The 20,309-nt window shown below is 65.6% G+C and overlaps 1 protein-coding gene across 18 annotated transcripts in view; it reads right to left on the reverse strand.

The window, feature by feature from the left end:
* TCF3 (transcription factor 3) overlaps positions 1 to 13,679 on the reverse strand; it is a 30,799-nt gene extending 17,120 nt beyond the window's left edge. For 12 of the 18 annotated variants that reach the window (XM_032358445.1, XM_032358437.1, XM_032358453.1 and 9 more), the window contains exons 1-2: positions 11,597 to 12,501; positions 8,351 to 8,423 (exon numbers count right to left, since the gene is read on the reverse strand). In XM_032358445.1, coding sequence (XP_032214336.1) covers positions 8,351 to 8,423; positions 11,597 to 11,668 — 145 coding nt within the window. In that variant the 5' untranslated portion in view covers positions 11,669 to 12,501. Of the gene's footprint in view, positions 1 to 8,350; positions 8,424 to 11,596; positions 12,502 to 13,363 lie in introns of those variants that run through there. The other 6 variants (XM_032358372.1, XM_032358350.1, XM_032358505.1 and 3 more) reach the window with 4 other exon arrangements.
* Between the last annotated feature and the right edge of the window lie 6,630 nt (positions 13,680 to 20,309).

The following is a 20,309-nucleotide window of genomic DNA, read 5'->3' on the forward strand; positions in this document are numbered from 1 at the left end:
GCAGGCTGAGCAGCCCGCCCTCCAGGAGGCCCGGGCCCCGCCCCCACAGGCCTTACCCCGAGACAAGGGGGCTCAGAGGGGCCCCCCCACAGACACCGGTGGCCCGTCCTCTGCCAGCAACTGCAGCCCAGATACCACGGCAGCCCCCCCAAAGCCCCGACACCCCCTGCGCCTCCCGCTTTCCTAGAGGGCTACCGCCATGCGACCACGCCCGCTCGTTCCCCGAACAAGGCCCCTTGTGGAGCAGCTCGGCCAACCCCAGGAGGAAGGAAGACTCCTGAAGCTGGCAACGCCGTAGGAAGCAGCCCCGACCAGGGACCAGGGACCAGGGCTGGGCTTACACCGTGGGGCAGGCAAAGCCCAGGTGGTGACGAGCCCGGCTCCAGGACTGCACCTTCCCCCAGGTGCCCAGCTAGACACCCAGAGCGGCCTGCCCCCCTTCCCCCTGCCGGCCGGTCAGAGCCGGCCCTCCCTGCCCACCCCGTGCCCTCCCTGCGTCGTCCTGCAGCAGCGTCCCCCACCAAGTGGGGTTTCCTCCCACACTCCAGACCCAGGGAATTTAAAGAAGGCCCCCCGCCCCGCCTGCCACAAACCGTGGCTCCGCCCCCCAGCAGCCCCCGTGGTGCCGACCACCCGTCACCCCCCAATCATCCCTGACCAGCCCCAACCCCGGAGTGGACCCCCTCCGGCCCCGCACCACACACACCCCGAGCTCTGCACCGTCAGACCCCGCACCCGCACCCGCAGACTCCTCGCCCGCCCCGGGGGCTGTCGCCTTCCCGTGCCCTCCCAGCCCAGGGTCCTCTGGGTCTTCTCAGCATGGCCCACGCAGGGCCGGCGCCCCAGAAACACCCTTGGCAACGCCCGGGCCTCCCTCCCTCGCTGGACCTGCCCCACGGGCCCGTCTCCACGAGCGCTTCCGCGGGTCACACTGCCTGCTGGCCCAGTCCCCACCTCGCGCGGCTACGCGTCATCGACGTGGCCAGAGTACGTGGCAGCTAGAAGGACCTTCCGCTTCGGTGTGACTTTCAATAAACGTAAACTCAGGCAACCGTCTGTGGCCCATGGTGGCTGTGCCGGACAGCGGGGGCCCAGAAGTGAACGACCGAAACGAAGCCACCGCTGCAGCCGCCGGTGTCTGAACGCGTCGGAGAACCACCACTGGGCGGACGCTCACGGCACTCCTTCCTCCTCTCGGTGCACCGGGCGGCCGCCGGACCCCACGCAGACCAGCTCTCTCTGGCTCTTCCTGCTCACCGTCAACCGCCCCCAAACGGCAGGCGTGCGTCAGGGAGCCCCGCCGGGGGTGGCACAAGAGGTCTGGCGGAGGGTCACAGTCACCGTCAGGGTGGACGTGGGGGCAGCCCTTCCTACGCGGGGCTCTCCTCCTGGGACTTCAGGATTAACTTTTTTTTTTAAGATTTATCTGAGGGAGGGCGGAGCTGAGAGAGACTGGAGCAGACGCCGTGCTGACTGTGGATCCCGATGGGGGGCTCGAGCCCACGACTCCGAGATCAGGATCTGAGCCAAAACCAGAGTCAGACGCTCATCCGGCGGAGCCTCCCAGGCGCCCCAGGGGTCGACGCTGACCTTCCTGTACCATTTCAAAACCCACAGGGGCACACCAGGCCGTGCCCTGAGCCCTGGCTCACGCAGGCCACCCAGCCCACGTCCCCGCCCCTGTGCTTTATGCTTTGTCTTCTGTTCACGCGCAACAACGCTTCCCTGTCTGGTGGGCACAGCTTCAGAGTTTAGTAAGTTCTCCAGACCTGGCTGCGACCAGAACAGTGAAAAGGGTCAGAAGCAGGTTAGAGGGAGCACCCGGGTGGCTCAGTGGGTTAAAGCCTCTGCCTCTGGCTCAGGTCATGGTCTCAGGGTCCTGGGATCGAGCCCCACATCGGGCTCTCTGCTCTGCAGGGAGCCTGCTTCCTCCTCTCTCTCTCTGTCTGCCTCTCTGCCTACTTGTGATCTCTGCCTGTCGAATAAATAAATAAAAACTTAGAAAAAAAGAAGAAAAAAGAAGCGGGTTAGAGAACATCGCCAGCGGGACGCAAGAGGCAGATGCCGGGCAGGCCCAGGACCCGGGCACATCCGCCCGAGCGTGGGGGCAGGAAAGCAGGGGCCCCCATGCGACCCGAGAGCAAGTGGACTGGAGACGGAAGAGGAAGTGAGGAGAGGCCCCACCCCGCCCCCTTTAAGAGTAGGACGACCCCCAACCTGGGGTTCCCCGGGTGGCAGAGCCAGCCCCACGTCAGGCGGGTCCCACACACACGTGGTAACTCACAGAGGAACAGGGCTGCAGGGCTACGCTGCGGAGGGCCCCTCCCTCCCGCGAACTTCAGGAAGACGCCCGACCCATTTCAGGCTCAAGGGGGCCCGTGTGGAAGCCGAGGGTGGGGAAGGGAGGACCTGCCCCAAGGTGAGCGCAGAAGCCAACCCGGGGCTTCCGGGCAAGAACGGACAGAAGACAGAGACACGCGGGGATGCCCAACGTGGACGGGGGGCCCGGATCGGGGGTGTATCTCGCAAACAGACCCCCCGAGGCGGCAGCCACCGGCCCCCTTAAGGGAGCAGACGAGACTTGAGAGAACAAGAGAAAGCGGAAAACGTAAGCCGCGCGGCAGCCCCGCCGACACGCAGGAGACTTGCGCAGCAACCGCGGCAGCGGCGCGCAGAGCGGCCACGTGGCAAGGGCGTCCCCCACGCGGCGGGGACGGTCAGGGCTCCCAGAGGATGTGTAGCCCAGACCTGGCCCAACCCCACAGCCTGCGCAGCTGACGGCCCCGGGCCGAGCCCGCGGACAACCTGAGAAAAGGAGCGAGATGACGAAGAAGGGAGCAGGACCCTGGGACGGCGATCCGCACACGGAGCAGCGGCGGCCGCGGGGAGGCCAGGTCACCTGCTCGGCCCCCCGTAACCACTGCGCCCAGACTCTCACCGAGAAACGTTCCCCGAGGGCGCTCTGTCAGGCAGGGAAGGGGCTCACCCCCCGCTTTCCTGCAGGAAAGGGACGTCTGACGTCCCCTGGGGGCTGGGAAGGCCACATCGGGAGGTTCACACACGTTACTTAAGACCCCGAGAGAACCCCCAGCAGGGCTGCGGACCAGCACGGACCCCCCCAAACCTGCTCGGGAAAACATGTGGCCCACGTGAGGCGGCGAGGAAGCGTACAGGTGGCCGTGGCCAGGCACCTCGGGAGGCCACGCGCACACGCACGCGACGTGAGCAAGGAGTCAGACGTCCACGTCCAGGGCCCAGTCGGGGCGGGGGGGCTTCACGGAGGACAGGCCCGACGGAGACAGCCTCGCCGACCTGAGCTCCGGGAGTCCTGAAACCCAGCACCCCACCCCCCGCACACACAAGCCCTCGGGGGTGTGCAGGGAGCACCTCGGGGCCGCAGCTCTGCACTCTTGACCACAACACGAGACGGACAGACGCTGGCCCCCTCCTAGGAATCAGGACTCTCCGAAGGAACATGACTCAGGGAGAACGCTCTTTAGAAAGAAGCATCAAGTGTCTCTAAAACACAATGGACGGCTACGTGACCACGGCCACGGCCCCCAAGAACACAATGGGACAGAAACACGGGCCCCGCGACACCAGCCCTGAGCGGAGGTCCGCAAGCACACCAGCCCCACGGCCCAGGGTCAAACACAAACCACCGCCACAAGCTGGACAGGAGCCGGGGAGAGAGGAGCAGCCGGGTGAACGCGCCGGTGCGGCCGGACGCCTGCTCCGCGGTTCCCCGGAGTGACCATGAGCGCGAGAGAGATGGAGGCAGCAGAGCCTCGGACAGAGAACAGAGAGGGACAGCCGCCAGACGCAGAATCGAGGCGTGGACTCTGCCTCCCGACAAACAGGGACAGGGGACTCCGGAAGCCGCGGAAGCCCCCGCTGGCCACGTCACCATGTGTCCCGACCGAGGGTTTTCTCCGCAGACCACGCCGGAGTCAGAAAGAGGCGCAGACAAAATCGCGACAGGCCGCGTCACTGCAGGGAGGAAGGGGCTCGGACGTGAACAGGGAGGCAGGCCGGGTCCCCTATGCCAGACACCGTTCCCCAGAACCGGGTCCAGAGTGTGCAGAGGTCACCCACAGAAGCCCCTGGCCACGCGACTTGGGACCACGGGCAGAGGCCGGGCCGGAGTGGGCCGGTCTTGGGGACAGTGCCAGGGTGCAGCAGCGAAGGAAAGCTGAGACCACGCGTGTGGGGGACACCACGTGGGACCCGAGGGAAGGGCCCCGGGTGTGATACACGCACACCTACGGCAGGAGGGACCTCCAGGCGACCACGCGCGTCCTGCTGGTCCTGCTGGTTTCCCCTGGGGGCTGGGAAGGCAGCAGGACCACGCTGGCCTTACTGACGGTTCTGACCAGCCCAGGAGGTTCTGGAAACCCCGGCCACGGCAGAAAGGCACACGGCATCTGCATGGGACAGGGGAGGTGAGGGGCCCAAGGACGGCTGGACAGGTCAGCTGGAGAACCAAGCCAGGGGCCGAACACAAACGGGGAAGGGACGTCAGGAGGCCGGCAGGACGGAGACGGCCCCGGACCACGGCATCCTCACTGGAGGCTGCGGGACAGAACAGAACGGAACCGTAGAAAAGCCAAAGGCCTTGAACCTCAGTTTCCACAGTTTCTCCTCGAAACCACACAGGTCAAGACAAAGAACCTGAACAAACAGGGAAAACCGGGTTCTGGCCTCAGGAAACGTGCGGTGGAGACAGACGGTTCCTCCCGAGGTCAGCGGCGCAGACACCCTGACGCACCCCTACAGGGTCTGCCTCCAGGGCGGGGCCGAGGTGAGCCTGCGCCCAGACCACAGCCCAGAAGCGCAAGTCTGAACGGCTGGGGGGACCCCGTGCGCGGGGGACCCCGTGGAAGGACAGTGCGGGCAGGAGCAGGACAGGCCACGCAGCCGCCGGCCCGGGGAGCCGAGGCCGGAGCAGGCAGAAAGGCGGGAAGAGGACAGGACGGCACGGCCACCTGGCACCCCAGGAGACGCCCCCACCCCAAGGCGGGTACGGACACAACCCCGTTGTCACCCCGTTGTCACGCGGACGCTGCTTCCCGGCGCTCTCCCCGCCCCGCCCCGTGCAGCTCGGCCGGACCCCTCGGCTCCGATTCGGTCCGCGGTCACACGCACCCAGGAATCCCGACATCTCCCGGCGCTCGGGTTCTTACTGTGTTCTGGTCTTTGGCCCTTCCTTCCTGATTCTACGGCCCCGTTCTCCCGGGGTACGGCTCGCACTCAAGTGTCTTCTCCTCCCGTGTTAAGAGGTTTCCCCGGTGGCCACCGCAGCGGGAGCGGCCTCTCACGGACACGGGTGTCTAGCGAGGACGGGGTCCCCACGAGCCCCGGTTTCGGGCCGCTCCCAGCCGCGCCGAGAGCTCAGCGCAGCCCCCCGGAGAACGCGTCGCGCGCACTCGGCCGGGAACGGCCGCCCACACGCCGGGATGGCTCCTCCGCCGTGTCTTCCCACCCCCTCCTCACCCCTCGGCCTCGGGTAATAGGCAGCAGCGGCCCTCGAGAGCCTCCCCCCTGTGCCGCCGAACGAGCAGCGTCCCGGGACTCCCGGGGGCTCTCCGGAGCGGCCCCAAGGCCAGGATGCCACAAGCAGAAAGTCCGACAGCGTAAACGTGTCATCTAGGAAACGTCAGGACTAACTAAAAACCTCATCTTTAGTGAGTCACAAATGAAATCGGGAAACAGGCCACAGCACAGATCACAACAGACGAGGACCTTCCGAGGGGAGGAGCCGCGGCCGGAGCAGCCCGGGCTTAGCCGCGACGGTCAGGAGCGAGCGGTCAGGAGCGACAGCATGATCCTCTCGCTCACTCTCCGCCTGTGAGGGCGCGGGACCCTCACGACCCAGGGCCGGTGCCTGGGACGCGGAGCTCGGCGCGAGCGGCGACAGCACGGGAAGACACCGCCGACACCCGCGACGGGCGTCCCGAGAGCCCTGGTCAGCGCGAGGAACCCATCTCGGAAGGTCCCGCGGTCTCGCGTGGTTTCAGTGTCCTCAATGTTCTCAAGCGGACAAAACGCCAGAGCTGCAGAACACTGGGTCAGCGGCCGCCGGGCTGAAGGGCGGCAGGCGGGTGTGACTGAGGTGGCAGGCAGGGACAGGTCGGCACCTGGACCGTGGTCACGCGCTGATGGCGCCCTGGCCGGGAGACAAGCGTGTAGACCCCCAACACACAAGCAGCGCGAGCCGTGCGGAGTGCACACGGGACGGAGATCTGAACCACATCTGGACTCTACCAAGGTCGGCTCCCAGGCTACGGGTGCGGGTCACGGCTGGGGGAGGGGTGCCCTTGACCACCTTCTACGGGTCTCTTCCTAGCAATCCAGGACGAGTCCAAAGACGACAGTCAACTCCAAAGAGGGGCCGGGAGTAGGGGTGCATTTGCTCAAGACAGTAACGAAAACTCATCAGAACAGACCTCACGGCTAACGAACTTTTGAAAAGGTGTCCGCCCACAATGAGTGACCTAAATGCCCCCAGGAATGGCACAGTCCTTGTCACCCACCCAGCAGGAGGAGACGCGCAACAACCTGCACCAGAGAAGGCGCTGGGCCCGGGAGGTACGCTCGCGGGACTGACCTCCACGGGACCCCCGCCCAGCCCTGGCTGACTGGGTCGTCGATGGAGTCCCGAGCGGAGGGATTTCACCCCTAGCACGCCCTTTGTTCGCACTTCTAATGAGAAAGCTGCAGAGACGCGTGTCCTCTCTGCCCGTCTGTGCGTGGCGACTGGTGTCCAGTGGCCTCGGACCCCACAGTCCCTGGCAGATGACACACCGTCACCCGGCTCTGAGTCTCACGGTCTCCAGAGCGCACACACCAGAAAGCTTCGTCCTCTGAAGCACTCCCCGACCCAGGTGCAAACCGGGAAACCTCCGGTGTGCACGGTTCCGGGTCCCACACCCCACCACTGGAGCGGAAGGCCAGGCAGACCCCCCACGCCGCCCGCAGAGCTGCGGCCCACGCTCGGGGAGCTCGCACGAAGAGAACAGGCTGACTCGGGGACGGGACGGAGACCAGGACGCGTGAGGCCAGCCGGCCCGGAGGATGCGCAAGGCTGGCGGGGCCCAGGAGCGCCCAGGACCCCGGGGGAGCTTCCGGGGCCCACCTGCCGAGGACCAGCCCCACCAGGCAGAAGGGGGTGGGGGACGCGAGCTCAGAACAGGGAGAACCCATGAAGGGCCAAGCCCACGCCCGAGACTGCGACCTCACGGAAGGGCCAGGGGGGCTCCTCCAGGACGTGCCCACCTCCAGCTTCCGAAGCCCTCACGGCCGCGGGCTCGCTAAAGCTCCTGGCGGGCGGCAGACACGTGTCCTTTTACAGATGAGGAAACTGGCTCGCGGGCCTGCCACGTGACTCAGGCGACACAGTGTCTCCTGCCTGGGGGGGCCCTTCAGCTCCGGTCCTTGGGTTCCCGGTCCCACGTCCCCAGCCACACCAGGCTTGGGCTAGTGCTGACGACTCCAACGGATCTGGGTGAGGAGTCCCCGGCTGCAGACCCAGAGCAGGGGCCTCCCAGGGTGGAACCAGCACACCCTGTCCCCATCCCAAGTGGTCAGGGCAGGGCCGCGAACGGCACCTCCCCCAGGAGCTGTGGCTTTGACTCGGGCTGCCGGCCCCAAGTGGGCACCGGAGGAGGGAAGATCCCCGGGGCAGGCGCTCGGGGGAGACCAGGGAACGCCTGCGCTATCTCCTCCAAGGAGACCCCTGGGCCTGACCCTCTGCCCAAGCCAGGCAAAGGGTAGCACCCCAGCTCCTGGGAGGTATTTATGGGGGACGCAGCAGGACGGCCTGTGGGGATTTCCACAGCTCAGAGACGACTCGGTCCGCCTGCAGCCACTTCCTCAGGCACAGGGGAGCCGGCATGCGGAGGAGAGCGGACACGACACAACGTCCCTCCCCTTGTGGGGGTGTCTGAACACAACCCACCCCTGAAAACCCCCTCCTCCCCCAGCCAGAACACACGAGATACCCTGGGGACTTATACACAACTCCCAGACAAACCCTTCCGTCCCAAATCCCAGAGTCACGGAGGGGGGCTCCCACGCCCCCGGGGTAAAAGCCAAGACCCCCAGGCCCTGCAGGACCTTCTGGCACCCCTGCCCTCCCTACCTGCACTCCCTCCGCTGCTCCTCCAACCCGCCCGCACCGGCTCTGCTGCAGGCCCTCGCACAGGCTGTGCCCTCGCCCTGAACCCCTCGCATGCCTCCGCTCAAACAGCACCTCCTTGTAGACGGTCCACAACCACCTCCGTTTTGCGACTCCCTCCCCCCGCCCTGCTGCCTGACCAGCCACCTGCTGCCCTGAGCCACAGGGTCCTACCTGAGCCTCCAAACTGGGCTCCGGCCAGGGAGGTGGGCCGGCCCTTGCCGTGGGCCGCTGGCAGGGGGAACATCTGTAGGGAGAGAGAGAGGAGTGTGGGGTCAGGACACAGCTCTGCCTAGGGGCCCGTCTCATGGGAGACCCCAGACAGGAAAAGCAGAGAAGGGGCCACACGGCACGCAAGGGAGCCCAGCCCGCTGCCGGCAGCGTTGCTGAACGGGCGGCTCTTGATCTTGGGGACACGAGTGTGAGCCGCACACCGGGTGCACAACTTACTTAAGTGGTAACACAAGAACCAACTCTGCTGTTCGCAGCCGAGTAGCCGCTGTCAGCCCTGGAAAACTTCTACCTGAGCACAGAAGCCAAATGACATTTTCCTTAAGTTCCAGCTTTAAAAAACTAGAGCACTGCTCCGGGGGCCGGCAACAGGGGGACTGTGCACAAGCCCCTCGCAGGGCCAGACCCCCCGTCCCGCGCCCGGGACCCTGAGTGGCAGCTGTAGAGAGGCCAGGCCGCCCGGCGGCTGGGATGTGAGGAGGCTGACCGGGGTCAAGCGGCCCCACGTGCCACGTCCTGTATTCCCCGGCTGCCTGGGGACCCGCATCACACCTGCCCCTCAGGAGAAATGGCGGCCCGGAACCCCAGGAAGCTGGAGGCACCTGGGAAAGGCGGTGCCACCCCCCCACAGGTGACCGGGAGGCCGTCCTGATCCTGAGTGCTGTGTGGACCAACCCCCCCCCCCCCCAGTTTACCCAAACGCACTGTGTTAAGCCCCTCAGGATTAAACAGCTTCGCGGCATTAGCCAAGAAAACCCAACACTAACGAACCCTTTTGCCACACAAAACAAAACACACCCGGGCCCTACCCCCAGAGTCCAGGCTTAGATTCCGGCTAGGGTGGCTACAATTGGGGCCGGGGGCTCCCTGAGGAGCTGCTGACGCCCCCAGCCCCCCCACCACCCAACTGAGGACACGGACCCTGCGGGCGGCACTCCTGGGGCAGCGTCACCAGCCCTGGGACAGTCCCAGGACAGGGAGCCATGTCCCCACGCCCCGTCCTACAGGCCACGTGCTCACCCGGCCGCGGCAGGCCAGGCAGCAGGGGCTCATGGGAGGCGGGGAGCCCGGCGGGAGGCAGGTTCTTACTGGGTCTGCACCCGTGCTTGGGGCGTGGCTGTGCTCGCTCAACTGGCCCAGCCTCCCCAGGGCCCTACTCGCCCCCGTGGGGTCCTGGCCCACGGGGGCAGCAGAGGCCTGCACCGAGGGAGGGGCTGGCCGAGCAACCAGAAGCCACTGGACCCCAGGCCTGGGGGTCGGGAGCCAAGCCCCTGGGCGTGGGAGGGCCGCATTCCAAGTCTTTGTTTTGTGCCCTCGGGTACCAGGGGCTGTGCTGACCTGGCATCGGCCACCAGGGGCACTGGGCCCTGTCAGTCCCCACACGCCCGCTCGTACCCTGCAACACCCACCTTCTCTTCTGCGAGAGAGACCCAGGGCCCTGACCACATGGCACACTGAAAGCCAATCCTGCAGGTGCCCCCCGTGCACAGAGCCCATGTGCCCTCCGCGCCCCAACGAGCCTCCTCTCCCCCCTCGGAGAATTCAGGGCCCGGCAGCCCGTAGCACCGCAGCCGAGCTGTTCCCTTGCGCTGTCCCGACAGCGCCGTCTCCTGCACGGGAACCGGGCCCCGGCGAGCGCTACCCCTCCTGAGCCCTCCTCAGCCTCACGCCAAGCTGATGAGAAAACAAATGCACCGGGTTTCTCCGGGGCAGGTGCGAGGGAGCCGCTAAGGAAGGACGGCAGAGGCGGCCAAGCTCTCGGCACCCCGGGACCGGACCAGGCCTCCCTCCTCGGGGCGGCCAAGCTCTCGGCACCCCGGGACCGGACCAGGCCTCCCTCCTCGGGGCGGCCAAGCTCTCGGCACCCCGGGACCGGACCAGGCGTCTCTCCTCAGGGCGGCCAAGCTCTCGGCACCCCGGGACCGGACCAGGCCTCCCTCCTCGTGACCAGAACGGTGAATGGAAATGCAGCTCTGGGTGCGCCCTGAGAGAAGACACAGGGCACCTCACCCCTCGGCCTCTATTTCCTCATCTGTGAAATGGGTTTGCAGTTGGGGCAGAGGAGACGTTCGGACGCACCAGAAAGAAGGCGCAGGGGATCGAGGGTTCAAAGCTCTTCGCAAAAAGAAGGGAAGGGGCCCAGCCCGGCCCTACCCGGTGCCACCCCCCCACCCGGCCCCAATCTGTTCCAGCTCAGTAGCCCATGACCTGTCCGTTTAACAAGAAAACAAGTGAGCCGCACTCTGGGTTACTCAACCGGGGAAGCAAAAATAAAACGGGGCTTAAAAATGGCTCAGAAATACCAGTGTGGCCCTTCCGGAGCCGGAGCCCGCTGTCCCGGGGGCTGTGTTTTTCCACAGGACGGCTGGTATTGTTTCGGTTTGGGGACTTTTGTTTTCGACAAGCCTCAGTGGCCTGAGCCGCCTCCTGGTGGGGGGTGAACTTCAGACTGAAAGCACCCTCCCCCCAAACGTTTCGGATCCCAAGAGCGCTTCTTGGCGGAGGAGCCAGAGCGGGACTTGGGGAAGTGTTTGTAGCAGGCCGCAGGCACCCCGAAGGCACATGGACCACCGCACGCTGGTGGCAGATGACCCACTGTACAGATGAGCACACTGAGGCTGCCGCTCCCACCCCCCGGCCCGGCTGAGCTGCCTGAGGCCCAGGAGCCAGCCGCCTCCTGAGAGCCCTGTCTAGCCGCGCGGGAGCCGCGCTCTGCAAGGCCCCTGGAGCCACGGGAGGGACAGTGGCAGCTCCCACCCGCCTGGGGACGCCCACACTCCCGAGATCTGCCACGGCCTCCTTGCCCGGGCCCCCTGGCTCCTGACCACCCGTCACGCCAGCCGCCGTGTGGCTGAGTCACTGAGGAGGGGACCCTCGCTGGCCATGCTCTCTGCCCCACACTGATCATCTCGGCTCTGGGTGGGTTTTTTCTCCTTCCTCCTTCTTACCCCCACGCCAACGCGAAAGCCTGATCACATCCACTTTCCAGATCAAGAGGCCAAGGCCACTGCTAGCCCACAGCCCACGTGCCCCACTGCACCCCAAATCCTCCAGCCCCTACCCACCAGGACCCTTCTAGCCAACCAAGTCTGAGGTCTGGCTCTGGGCTGTTGGGGTATTTCTGGCAGATGCTTCTGCCCCAGGAAGCCTGGGGACGCAGGCTGGCACCCAGGCGGGGCCCCAGCTTACCATGCTGAAGTCCAGGAGGTCACTGAGCTCCTTGTCTGTGCCCACGGGCGCCATCCTCTGTGGCTGGTTCATCCTCCGGGGCCCAGAGGAGGCCCCTCAGGCCTAGAAACGGCCCTGCAGAGAAGGGGACGGGCACACGGGGAGAGAGCAAAGAGGTTTGAGTGATGGCGGCTGACGGGGGGCAGATGAGAGCCCTTCCACCGGCCCTGAGGGCTTGGGTCTTCCCAGAAGGAGCCCCTTCCTGACCCTGCGGGTGGGGGCGGAGCTGCCAGGACTCCCTGCTTTGGGCCCCTGGAGACCTCTCCCCAGAGCCCTCAGGGAGTTTGAACACTGGAGGGGGATCCGCAAATACACATTCCCTAAAGCCCTCCAAGACCCCCAGGGAGTCAGATTGCACGTTTCAAACGGGATGCAGAGTGGGAGTGGTCCCTTCTCCCCGCCACCTCTCCTTCCCAACAGCAGCCCCCCCAGGCGTGCCACCGCCACGGAGGAGGGACGGCAGCCCAGGCCCCACCGCACGGGAAATGTCGTGACCCCCGCCCCCCAACAGCTGTCACAGGCTGTTGAAAACCAGGTCGCCCCAAAATTCAAAGCTAAAAACAAGCTTCAGTAAAAAAGGCTCAACGGTCTTCCCGAGTCCGAAGGGAAGAGAGGGCGCCCCGCGCAGGGACCTGCCCACTAAGCTCCCCTCCACCCCTCACCCCCTCCCCCCGCAAAGAAAACAACCCAGCTCGGATCGCAGAAACAGCCGCCCCCGGCTCGCTTTATTGTCACGATGTATCCGGGAATTATTTTCGAGCAACTTTGAAAACACCCCTCGCGCGCCGCTCCGGGTGGGCTGGGGTTGGGGAGTCCCCGAAGCAGGGCTTCCCCGCCCGGCCGCAGGCGCCTCCGTTCCCGAGCGCGGGTGGAGGCTCACCTGCCGCCCCTTCCCCCGGGGAGGCGGAGCGCAGCCGAGCGCGCACCCTCCGGCCGGGGCCCGGGCTCCGCGGCGGCGGCGGCCCCCTCCCGCGCGGGGGCTGCGGGGCGCGGGGGGACCCAGGGCCCGGCCCGAGGAGCCCCCGCTCGCTCGGCCAGCCCGGGCCGGGGGGCGGGGGCGGGGGCCGCGGCCGGGCCAGCGCCCCTCCCCCGGCGGGCGTGCGAAGCTGACTTCGTGGGGCCCGGAACCGCACTTTCTGGCGGGGCGGCCGAGCCCGACGCCGGGGCGGCCCGAGGCGGGGGAGGGGGGACGCGGGGGTGTCGCAGGGCTCCGGGGCCGGCGCCCGCCGCGGAAGGAGGGGGCGGCGCTGCGAGCGGCCGCCCCGGACCCCCCCCCCCCGCACCCCCGCCCGCCGCGGCCGGGGCAGGCGGCGGCCCGGGAGCCTTTGAAGCCGGCCGGCCGCCGCCGCCGCCCGGGGCCGCGCTAACGCGCAGCAGATGTTCGCGCCCCGGCCCCCCCGCCGCCGGCCCCAACCTGCGCCCGCGGGCCGCGCCGCCGCACCTTCCCCGCCAGACAAAAGGACGCTCCCCGCCCCCTCCGAACTCGGCGCCCGCGGAGGGGCCCCCGCCCGCGCCCGCGCCCGCGCCCCGCCCGCCGCGCCGCAAAGTTTCGCCAAGTGCGGCCCGGCGGGCGGGGGGCGCGGAAAGTTGGAGAACAATGACGCCCGGGCCGCGGCGGGGCGCACCCCGGACGGCGCCCCCGCCCCGAGGTCCCGGCCCGCGGCCGCGGGGGGAGGGGGCGGGCCGACCTCGCACAAAGCCGCGGGCGCCGGCGTCCGGCGGGCTCACCTGCTCGGCGCGGCCGGGCCCGCAGCGCGCGGGGGGCGGCGGCATGAACGGCCCCCCCCGGACAAAGGGGCGTCGCGCCGGGCCCCCGAGGGTCGCGCGTGGGCGGCGGCGGCGGCGGCGGCGCGTGGCCCGGCCTTCCCCCCGCGGCCCGCCCCGCGGGGCCCGTGCGCGGCCGGGGCGCTGGCGGAGGCGGCGTGTGCGGAGCTCGCGCTGCCCGCCGCCCGCGTCGCTGGGCTCGGTCCGGCCCGCTACGCCCGCGGCCGCCGCCGCTGCCTCATCTTCCTGCGGCGGGAGACATGTTCCGCCCCCCGCCCCGCGCGCCGCCCCGCCCCCAACAGGCTCCGCCCCGCGCGCCGCCCCGCCCCGCGCGCCGTCCGGCGGCGCCGCCGCGGATCCCTCCGCCGCCGCCCGCTCGCGGACCGCGCGGCTCGTCTTCCTGCGCGCCCGCGGGAAGCGGCGCGGGTCTCGTGGAAACTGTGGCCTGGGAGCAGGGGGCGCCGGCTTAGGGCGCGGGGAGGGGCCGGGACTATCTTCCAGCGCGGAGGCGCACGCGGGTTAGCAACGCATTCGTGACGTAAGGAGGCCGGGACCGTGAGACGGGAAGATAAGGCTGGACAGCGGTGGCCAATCGAAGGGTGCGACACTTTGATTGGCGTGACCGGCGGCCACTCGCGGTGCGGCCCCGCCCCCGCCCCGCCTCCTCCGCGAGGTCCGGCGATGAAAGAGGTGGGACTCTCGGGGCGTTAGTCCCGGAGGAGCGATGGGGGAGGGCTTTGCGGTTTTATTGTCAGGTGTGCGTGCCCGCCCGCGCGGCCTCTCGGAGGAGGTCGAGTCTCAGTTCCTGGGACTGGCCCCCGGTGCTGGGTGGTGAGAGCGGGCATGTGCGCGTTTGCAGGCACCGCGGAAGCCGGCGCCGTTTCAGGGTCCGAGAGGCCCACGCGCAGCCCGCCCTGTGCCTCTGACTTGCTGGTTGCTTTCTCCTACCCGAGTCTCGGCTTGCTCCCCCGCAGTCTGGACTTGCGCCTGGGCAGGGCTGAGGCAGGACCCAGCCTTCCGATGGTCAGTGGTCTGTTTCCTTCGACGTCCGACCCTCCCACATCCAAGGGCTCCTCATACCGCACAGAAGGGAATAATCGAATTACACGTGAAGGCAACGAAAATACCGGAGTTTTAGGGCGCCTGGGTGGCTCCGTCCCTTAAGCCTCTGCCTTCGGCTCAGGTCATGGTCCCCGGGATCGTGGGATCGAGCCCCGCTTCGGACTCGCTGCTCGGCCGGACTCTTCTCCTTCCTCTGCCTCTGCTCATTCTCTCTCTCTCTCGAATAAATAAAATCTGGGGGGAAAAGAGAGAGAAGAGAGAAAGAAGGAAAAATACCACCATCTTTCGTGGTTTCCTGTGTCCCCAGAAAGCCATCTTCCCTTCTAGGCCTGGGAAGAGGCCACCATCTTCGTGACACACTAGACTCTGGCCACCAGGTTCTCTTGGTGTTTTAGAACCTGCCAGGCTCCTTCTCCCCTCCAGGCTGTTGTCCTTGCTGTGCCCTCTGCCCGGAATGCTTTTCCACTCATACCTGGAAACCCCAAATCACCCTAGTTCAGTGCTACCCCCAACCCAGGAAGCAAAGTGGTGGTCCAGGGTGAGGAGTGAGTGGAGAAGACTAAGGAGAAGCCAGAGGGCTCGGGGCGCCCAACAAAGGGCCCCCCCTGCTGCACCCAGAGTAGGCTGACCCTCACCCTGACCCCTTCTGGCTCAGAGAATTCCTCTGTGCTGCATACCTGGAGAGCAGGTGTGGGTCTTGGGGCCTGGGTTCGAATTCCTCATTCCTTCCCGCCTCGCTGTGGCCTCGTGCAAATTCTTGACACCCTCCGGGCCTCCGTTTCTGCGTCAAGAACACGGAAGGCCCAGCGATGGCTACAGAGTCGGTGCCCGTGGCTTGAGCCTTCCTCCCTCAGCCTCTCCCCACTGATGGACTCGTGTCCCTGGTGGCACAAAGGCCCCTTCAGTCCCCAGCCGTTCCCTGTGGCCCAACCCTGACACTACAGGTCTAGACACGCTCCAGCTTCCCCCCAGCCTGGGGAGGTTTCTCAAGGAGCAGGCTGGGGCCCAGGCCTCTCAGGGCCCCCAGCCTCACGCAGACCGTGTAAACAGCAGCCCCGGAGCCACCGTGCCTAAAGAGGCCTCCACAAACGCACGGGCCGCACGGCTGTTGACGACCAGCTGTGTGCCTTGCTCGGCACAGACACTGGGCCAGTGGCATCTGTGACCACCCCGTGTCTGCCTTCCAGATGGGCCATCCGAGGCCCCCCTTTTGCATCCATACGTTTGGCTGTCAGGTCTCCATGACTGAGAGATTAGACCCATTGTACAGATGAAGAAACTGAGGCTTAGAAAGGCCCTCACTGTATCCAGGGCGCCCCAGGGCTCACACCTGCCAGGAGGGCCTCCTGATACCCATAGGTCACCACTGTCCTCCCTGGGGAGGCCCAGCCTGGACTGAGTCACTGGGTGGAGCCGCCCGTGGGGGCCCCCGCATGCCTGCCACCTCTGCCCAGCCCCGAGGCCTGGGTGAGCCCCACAAGGCCCTGGCATGGGGACAGACTGCCCGTGGCAGGTGCCAGGGGCCCCTTGAGGCCGGCCCACAGCCCGCCCACCCCCGCCTGCCTGCTTGCCTATGGCCTTTGTTCTCATCTGGGCGCTGCCTGCCCGCTTGGCCTGGGCAGGAGCCCTAGTGGGACCCCCCGCTTGCTTCCTCCTTCCGCACAAGCCACACCTGTGCCCTGGCCCCGGGGTTAGGGACCCCATGTGCGGGAGAGAAACCCATTTCTGGTTGGAACGAGGAATGCCAAGAGCAGATTCTCGCCCGTGGTGGTGGTGATGGGGGGAGATGAGAGACAGAACACAGACGAGGGGCGGGGGGGACGGAAGCTTCCGGAAGACACAGTCAGGTGTGCAGGCCAGGGTTGTCCGCCCAGAGAGGATGTAACGGAATCTAGGATCCTGGGGCCGTCTCCGGACATCTGTTTCCATTTGTCTCCAACATGGGAATGTTCCCTTGGGGTGCGAGCAGAGCCCCCCCTGCTGGGCGGGGCACATCTCACGGGAGCCAGACCCCGGCTGGGACATTTCCCTGTCCCCAGCCCGCCGCTGGGGAGAATGGCGCCTCTGGAGCTGGGGTCTTCTTGGTCCCTGCGGCCCCCCGCGGAGGGGCCTGACCCAGACCCGCACGCTCCCCGCTCCCCGGGGTGTTGGGGCTCATTTGTTTATTCCTTCATTCACTCTCCCTGGCTCCTGGGAGCGAGGGGTCTCGAGGTCATGCTGGATATGGGATGCGGAGGGGGAAAGGGCTGCTGCCTCGCCAGTGGGAGGCAGGGCGGAAGGGGCAGCCGCACCACCGGCCCCTCTGGCCGGCCTTGTCTGTCCCTCACATCTCTAAGCACAAGGAAGGGGACCTGTCGGTGACCGACCCCTGCCCATCCACCCCAGCCGTGTCCCGGGGAGCCAGGGGGCCGGGAGAGCTGGGAAACGCGCAGAGAGCAGCCAGCACCCCAGCCTGTGCCCCCCTTGCGCCCGGGACCAGACGAAGAGGCAGAAGGCTCTAATGTGCTCCCGCAGGACCCGGACCTCTGTGGGGTGGGCCCCCGGGGCAGGGACACTGGGTGTGACCAGAGGATGAGAAAAGCCAGTGGGGGAAGTGTGGGGACAGGGCCCGGGAAGCAGGACAGCACACGGTGTATCTGGTGTATTTAAGGGGACTTCGAGGCACGAGGCCTAAACCCAGGGAAGTGGAAGGGAAAGGAGCCAGGTCCGGGGGTGGGGTCCGGTCTCAGCGCCGACACTAGGGAGCCCGGCAGGGACTCAGCAGGAGAGGGGTGTGGTCCGTATGGCTGCTGCGCGGAGGAGTGCTGCGGGGGCACAGATGTCGTTTCTAATAGAGAGAGAGAGAGAGAGAGAGAGATGGGGGCGGGCTGGCCCCGGGGGATGAGGAGCACGTTTGAGGGGGATTTGAGGGGGACCGGAGCGCGTTTGAGGGATCGGTTAGAGGGGGACCGGAGGCTTGCGAGGGGTGCAAGCATGAGGAGGCAGGCACCCGTCAGGGCCGGGTGTGGGGCTGGGGGGCTGGGGGCAGTAACCGTGGTGCGCTCCTCCCAGCAGGGATGTCTTAGGGCTGGGGCAGGGGTGAGCGGCCCACAGAAAGGCCCTTTCCCGCCCAGGCCCTACAGGGCAGAGCGCCCTGGCCGGACAGTCGTGGACCAGGGGCGGCAAGTGGGCGGGTGAAGTGCTGACCCGGGCCGAACCCCGAGCCTGGACTGAACCCTGCGCCCAGGCCGAGCTCCCAGCTGTGGACCAAACCCTCTTTCCACCTGGGCCCTCCACTTGCCTTGTGCCCGGCCACCCACAGGACCAGCGCCACCTGCCGAGGGCGGCCCTTCCCCCTCCTGGCCCAGTGCCTGTAGCTCCTGACTCAGGGGCCCCCAGGGCCCGTCCCGCCACATTCCGGGGTGGCCTGTGCAAACACAGGGTGCCTCCCCACAGCCCCCATGGCATTGTATGCCCTAGTTCCCGGAGCGGGGGTTGTGGGCGGGGGACAGGGAACCCGGCAGGGTCCCCGCCGCCTGCCCACGCACCCACCCACGGGGCATCCTCACTGACCTGTGCCTGCGGCGGCCCGGAGTGCTTCTGCCAACCTCACCACTCCAAGGGCAATCCTTGTCTCCTGGAACTGTTCGCGCCCCCGAGCTTTGCAAATGAGCCAACGCAAATCACCCCCACTGCTCCAGTGGGGAAATTGAGTCTCCGGACCCCGCCCCATTCCCCTTCCTACTGCTCCTCAAATACCTGTGCCCTGGCCATGTGCCTGGCTATCTACTCCTCATCCTTCGTTAGCTCTCAGCTCGGGGTCCACCTCCTCCAGGAAGCCTCCCTGGTCTCCAGAGCTCTCCAGATGCTCCCCAAGTCTTGGAGCCTCTCTTGCTTTCTGTAGTTTCTGGTTACCCCACTGTTCACCAGTTCAGGCCCCCCAAGGGCAGGGAGTGGGCTTTTCTTACTCTGTGAGGCGTGGTACGCATTAGGTGCCCAGAGGCTGGGCGGGTGGCAGTGAAGACAGAAGCAGCTTGGTGCCGAGGGCTCCTGGTTCTTAAGGCCAGGTTTGGGGCCCTGAGAGATGTGATCTTGGGGAACAAACGAGCAGGAATCACTGGGCCTGGCTTGCCAACAGAACTGGGTTCAAATCTTAGCTCCACCATGTTGTGACTATACATCTTGGGCAGAGGCTGCCCCCCTCGGGCCTTAGTGTCCCCTCCGAAAATCAGGGCTTGGGGCTGGCCATCTTCCCTGTGCCTGTCATATTGGATCTCACTTTGGCCCTGGGAGGTGGGGACCATTATAAGGCCCATTTTGCAGATGGAGAAACTAAGGCTTAGAGGGATACACTGATCTGACCAAAGCGACATTAAGGGTTCAATGCCCAGGACTGGCTGAGGGAGAGTGGCTGGGTAGGTGTTTACTCCTGTTCATTTTTTTTTTTTTAAGATTTTATTTATTTATTTGACACATGCACAGAGAAATCACAAGTAGGCGGAGCGGCAGGAAGAGAGAGGGGGGAAGCAGGCTCCCCGCTGAGCAGAGAGCCCGATGCGGGACTCGATCCCAGGACCCTGAAATCATGACCTGAGCCGAAGGCAGAGGTTTAACCCACTGAGCCACCCAGGTGCCCACTCCTGTTCTTTTTAAGATTTTGTTTATTGGACAGAAAGAGAGAGATCACAAGTAAGCAGAGAGGCAGAGAGAGGAGGAAGCAGGCTCCCCGCTGAGCAGATAGCCTGATGCGGAGCTCGATCCCAGGACCCTGAGATCATGACCTGAACCGAAGGCAGATGCTTAACCCACTGAGCCCCCCAGGTGCCCTGTTTACTCCTGTTCTACGGGAGGGGCAGGTCAGTGGGGTCACCAGGGCACTGGCTTTGTGCCTGTGACGTAGTTTGTTATGCCCAGCATCCCCTGCGATCTTCCCACCAGCTCAAAGAGTGGGGGGCCGTGACTGGCCCCATTTTGCTGAAGAGAACACTGAGTCCCCCCCAAAATGCCCAACTGCATATTTACAGAGAAAATGAAAAGGTCATAAACACAGGTCATCCAAGAGGCCCAGGGAGGGAGGCAGCCCCTGGTTCTTCCTCTCTGGGGTGAGGTCCAGCCCTTTCTGGGTTCCCAGGCACCTGGGCCCAGACCTGGCCCTTACTTGCCCTTGTGCAGACAGGAGTTTTCAAATGGCTGGCAGGGAGTGCGTGAGGCAGGATCGTGGGTGGGAAGTGCTTGGGCTCATCTGCGCTCCCTAGAATTGGAGGAATCTCCGAAAAGGCAAGCGTCACATACCCTTTCCATCCCTTTGTCCTCTTCAGGGGGGGAAAAGGCACAAAGGACAAGACATATAAAAAGAAAAATCTTCATATGGGACTATATAAGAACACAACACTTCTGCATTAAACAGACACACACAGGAGGTTAGACAACAGAAAGTACTGACAACATAGTAACAGAAGGATGTATAGCCTCCATATGCAAAGAGTTCCTACAAATCAATGACAAAAATAACCATACAGAAAACCAGGCAAAGAAATGAACATTAGTTCATACAAGAAGAAATAAGAATGGCAGTTAAAGGGACCGAGAAAAAGAAACTTGAAGTCACTCCTGATGAAAGAAATGCAAATACGCCGGGAAGAAAACACTCACTGACCTCACAGTTGGCAAAATGGCAAAAGACTGGCCATATCAGGGCACCTGGGTGGCTCAGTGGGTTAAAGCCTCTGCCTTCGGCTCAGGTCATGATCCCAGGGTCCTGGGATAGAGCCCCACATGGGACTCTGCTCGGCAGGGAGCCTGCTTCTTCCTCTCTCTCTGCCTCTCTGCCTGCTTGTGATCTCTGTCTGTCAAATAAATAAATAAAGTC

This window comes from Mustela erminea, chromosome 1, assembly GCF_009829155.1.
Source record: "Mustela erminea isolate mMusErm1 chromosome 1, mMusErm1.Pri, whole genome shotgun sequence".
Classification (NCBI taxonomy): Eukaryota; Metazoa; Chordata; class Mammalia; order Carnivora; family Mustelidae; genus Mustela; species Mustela erminea.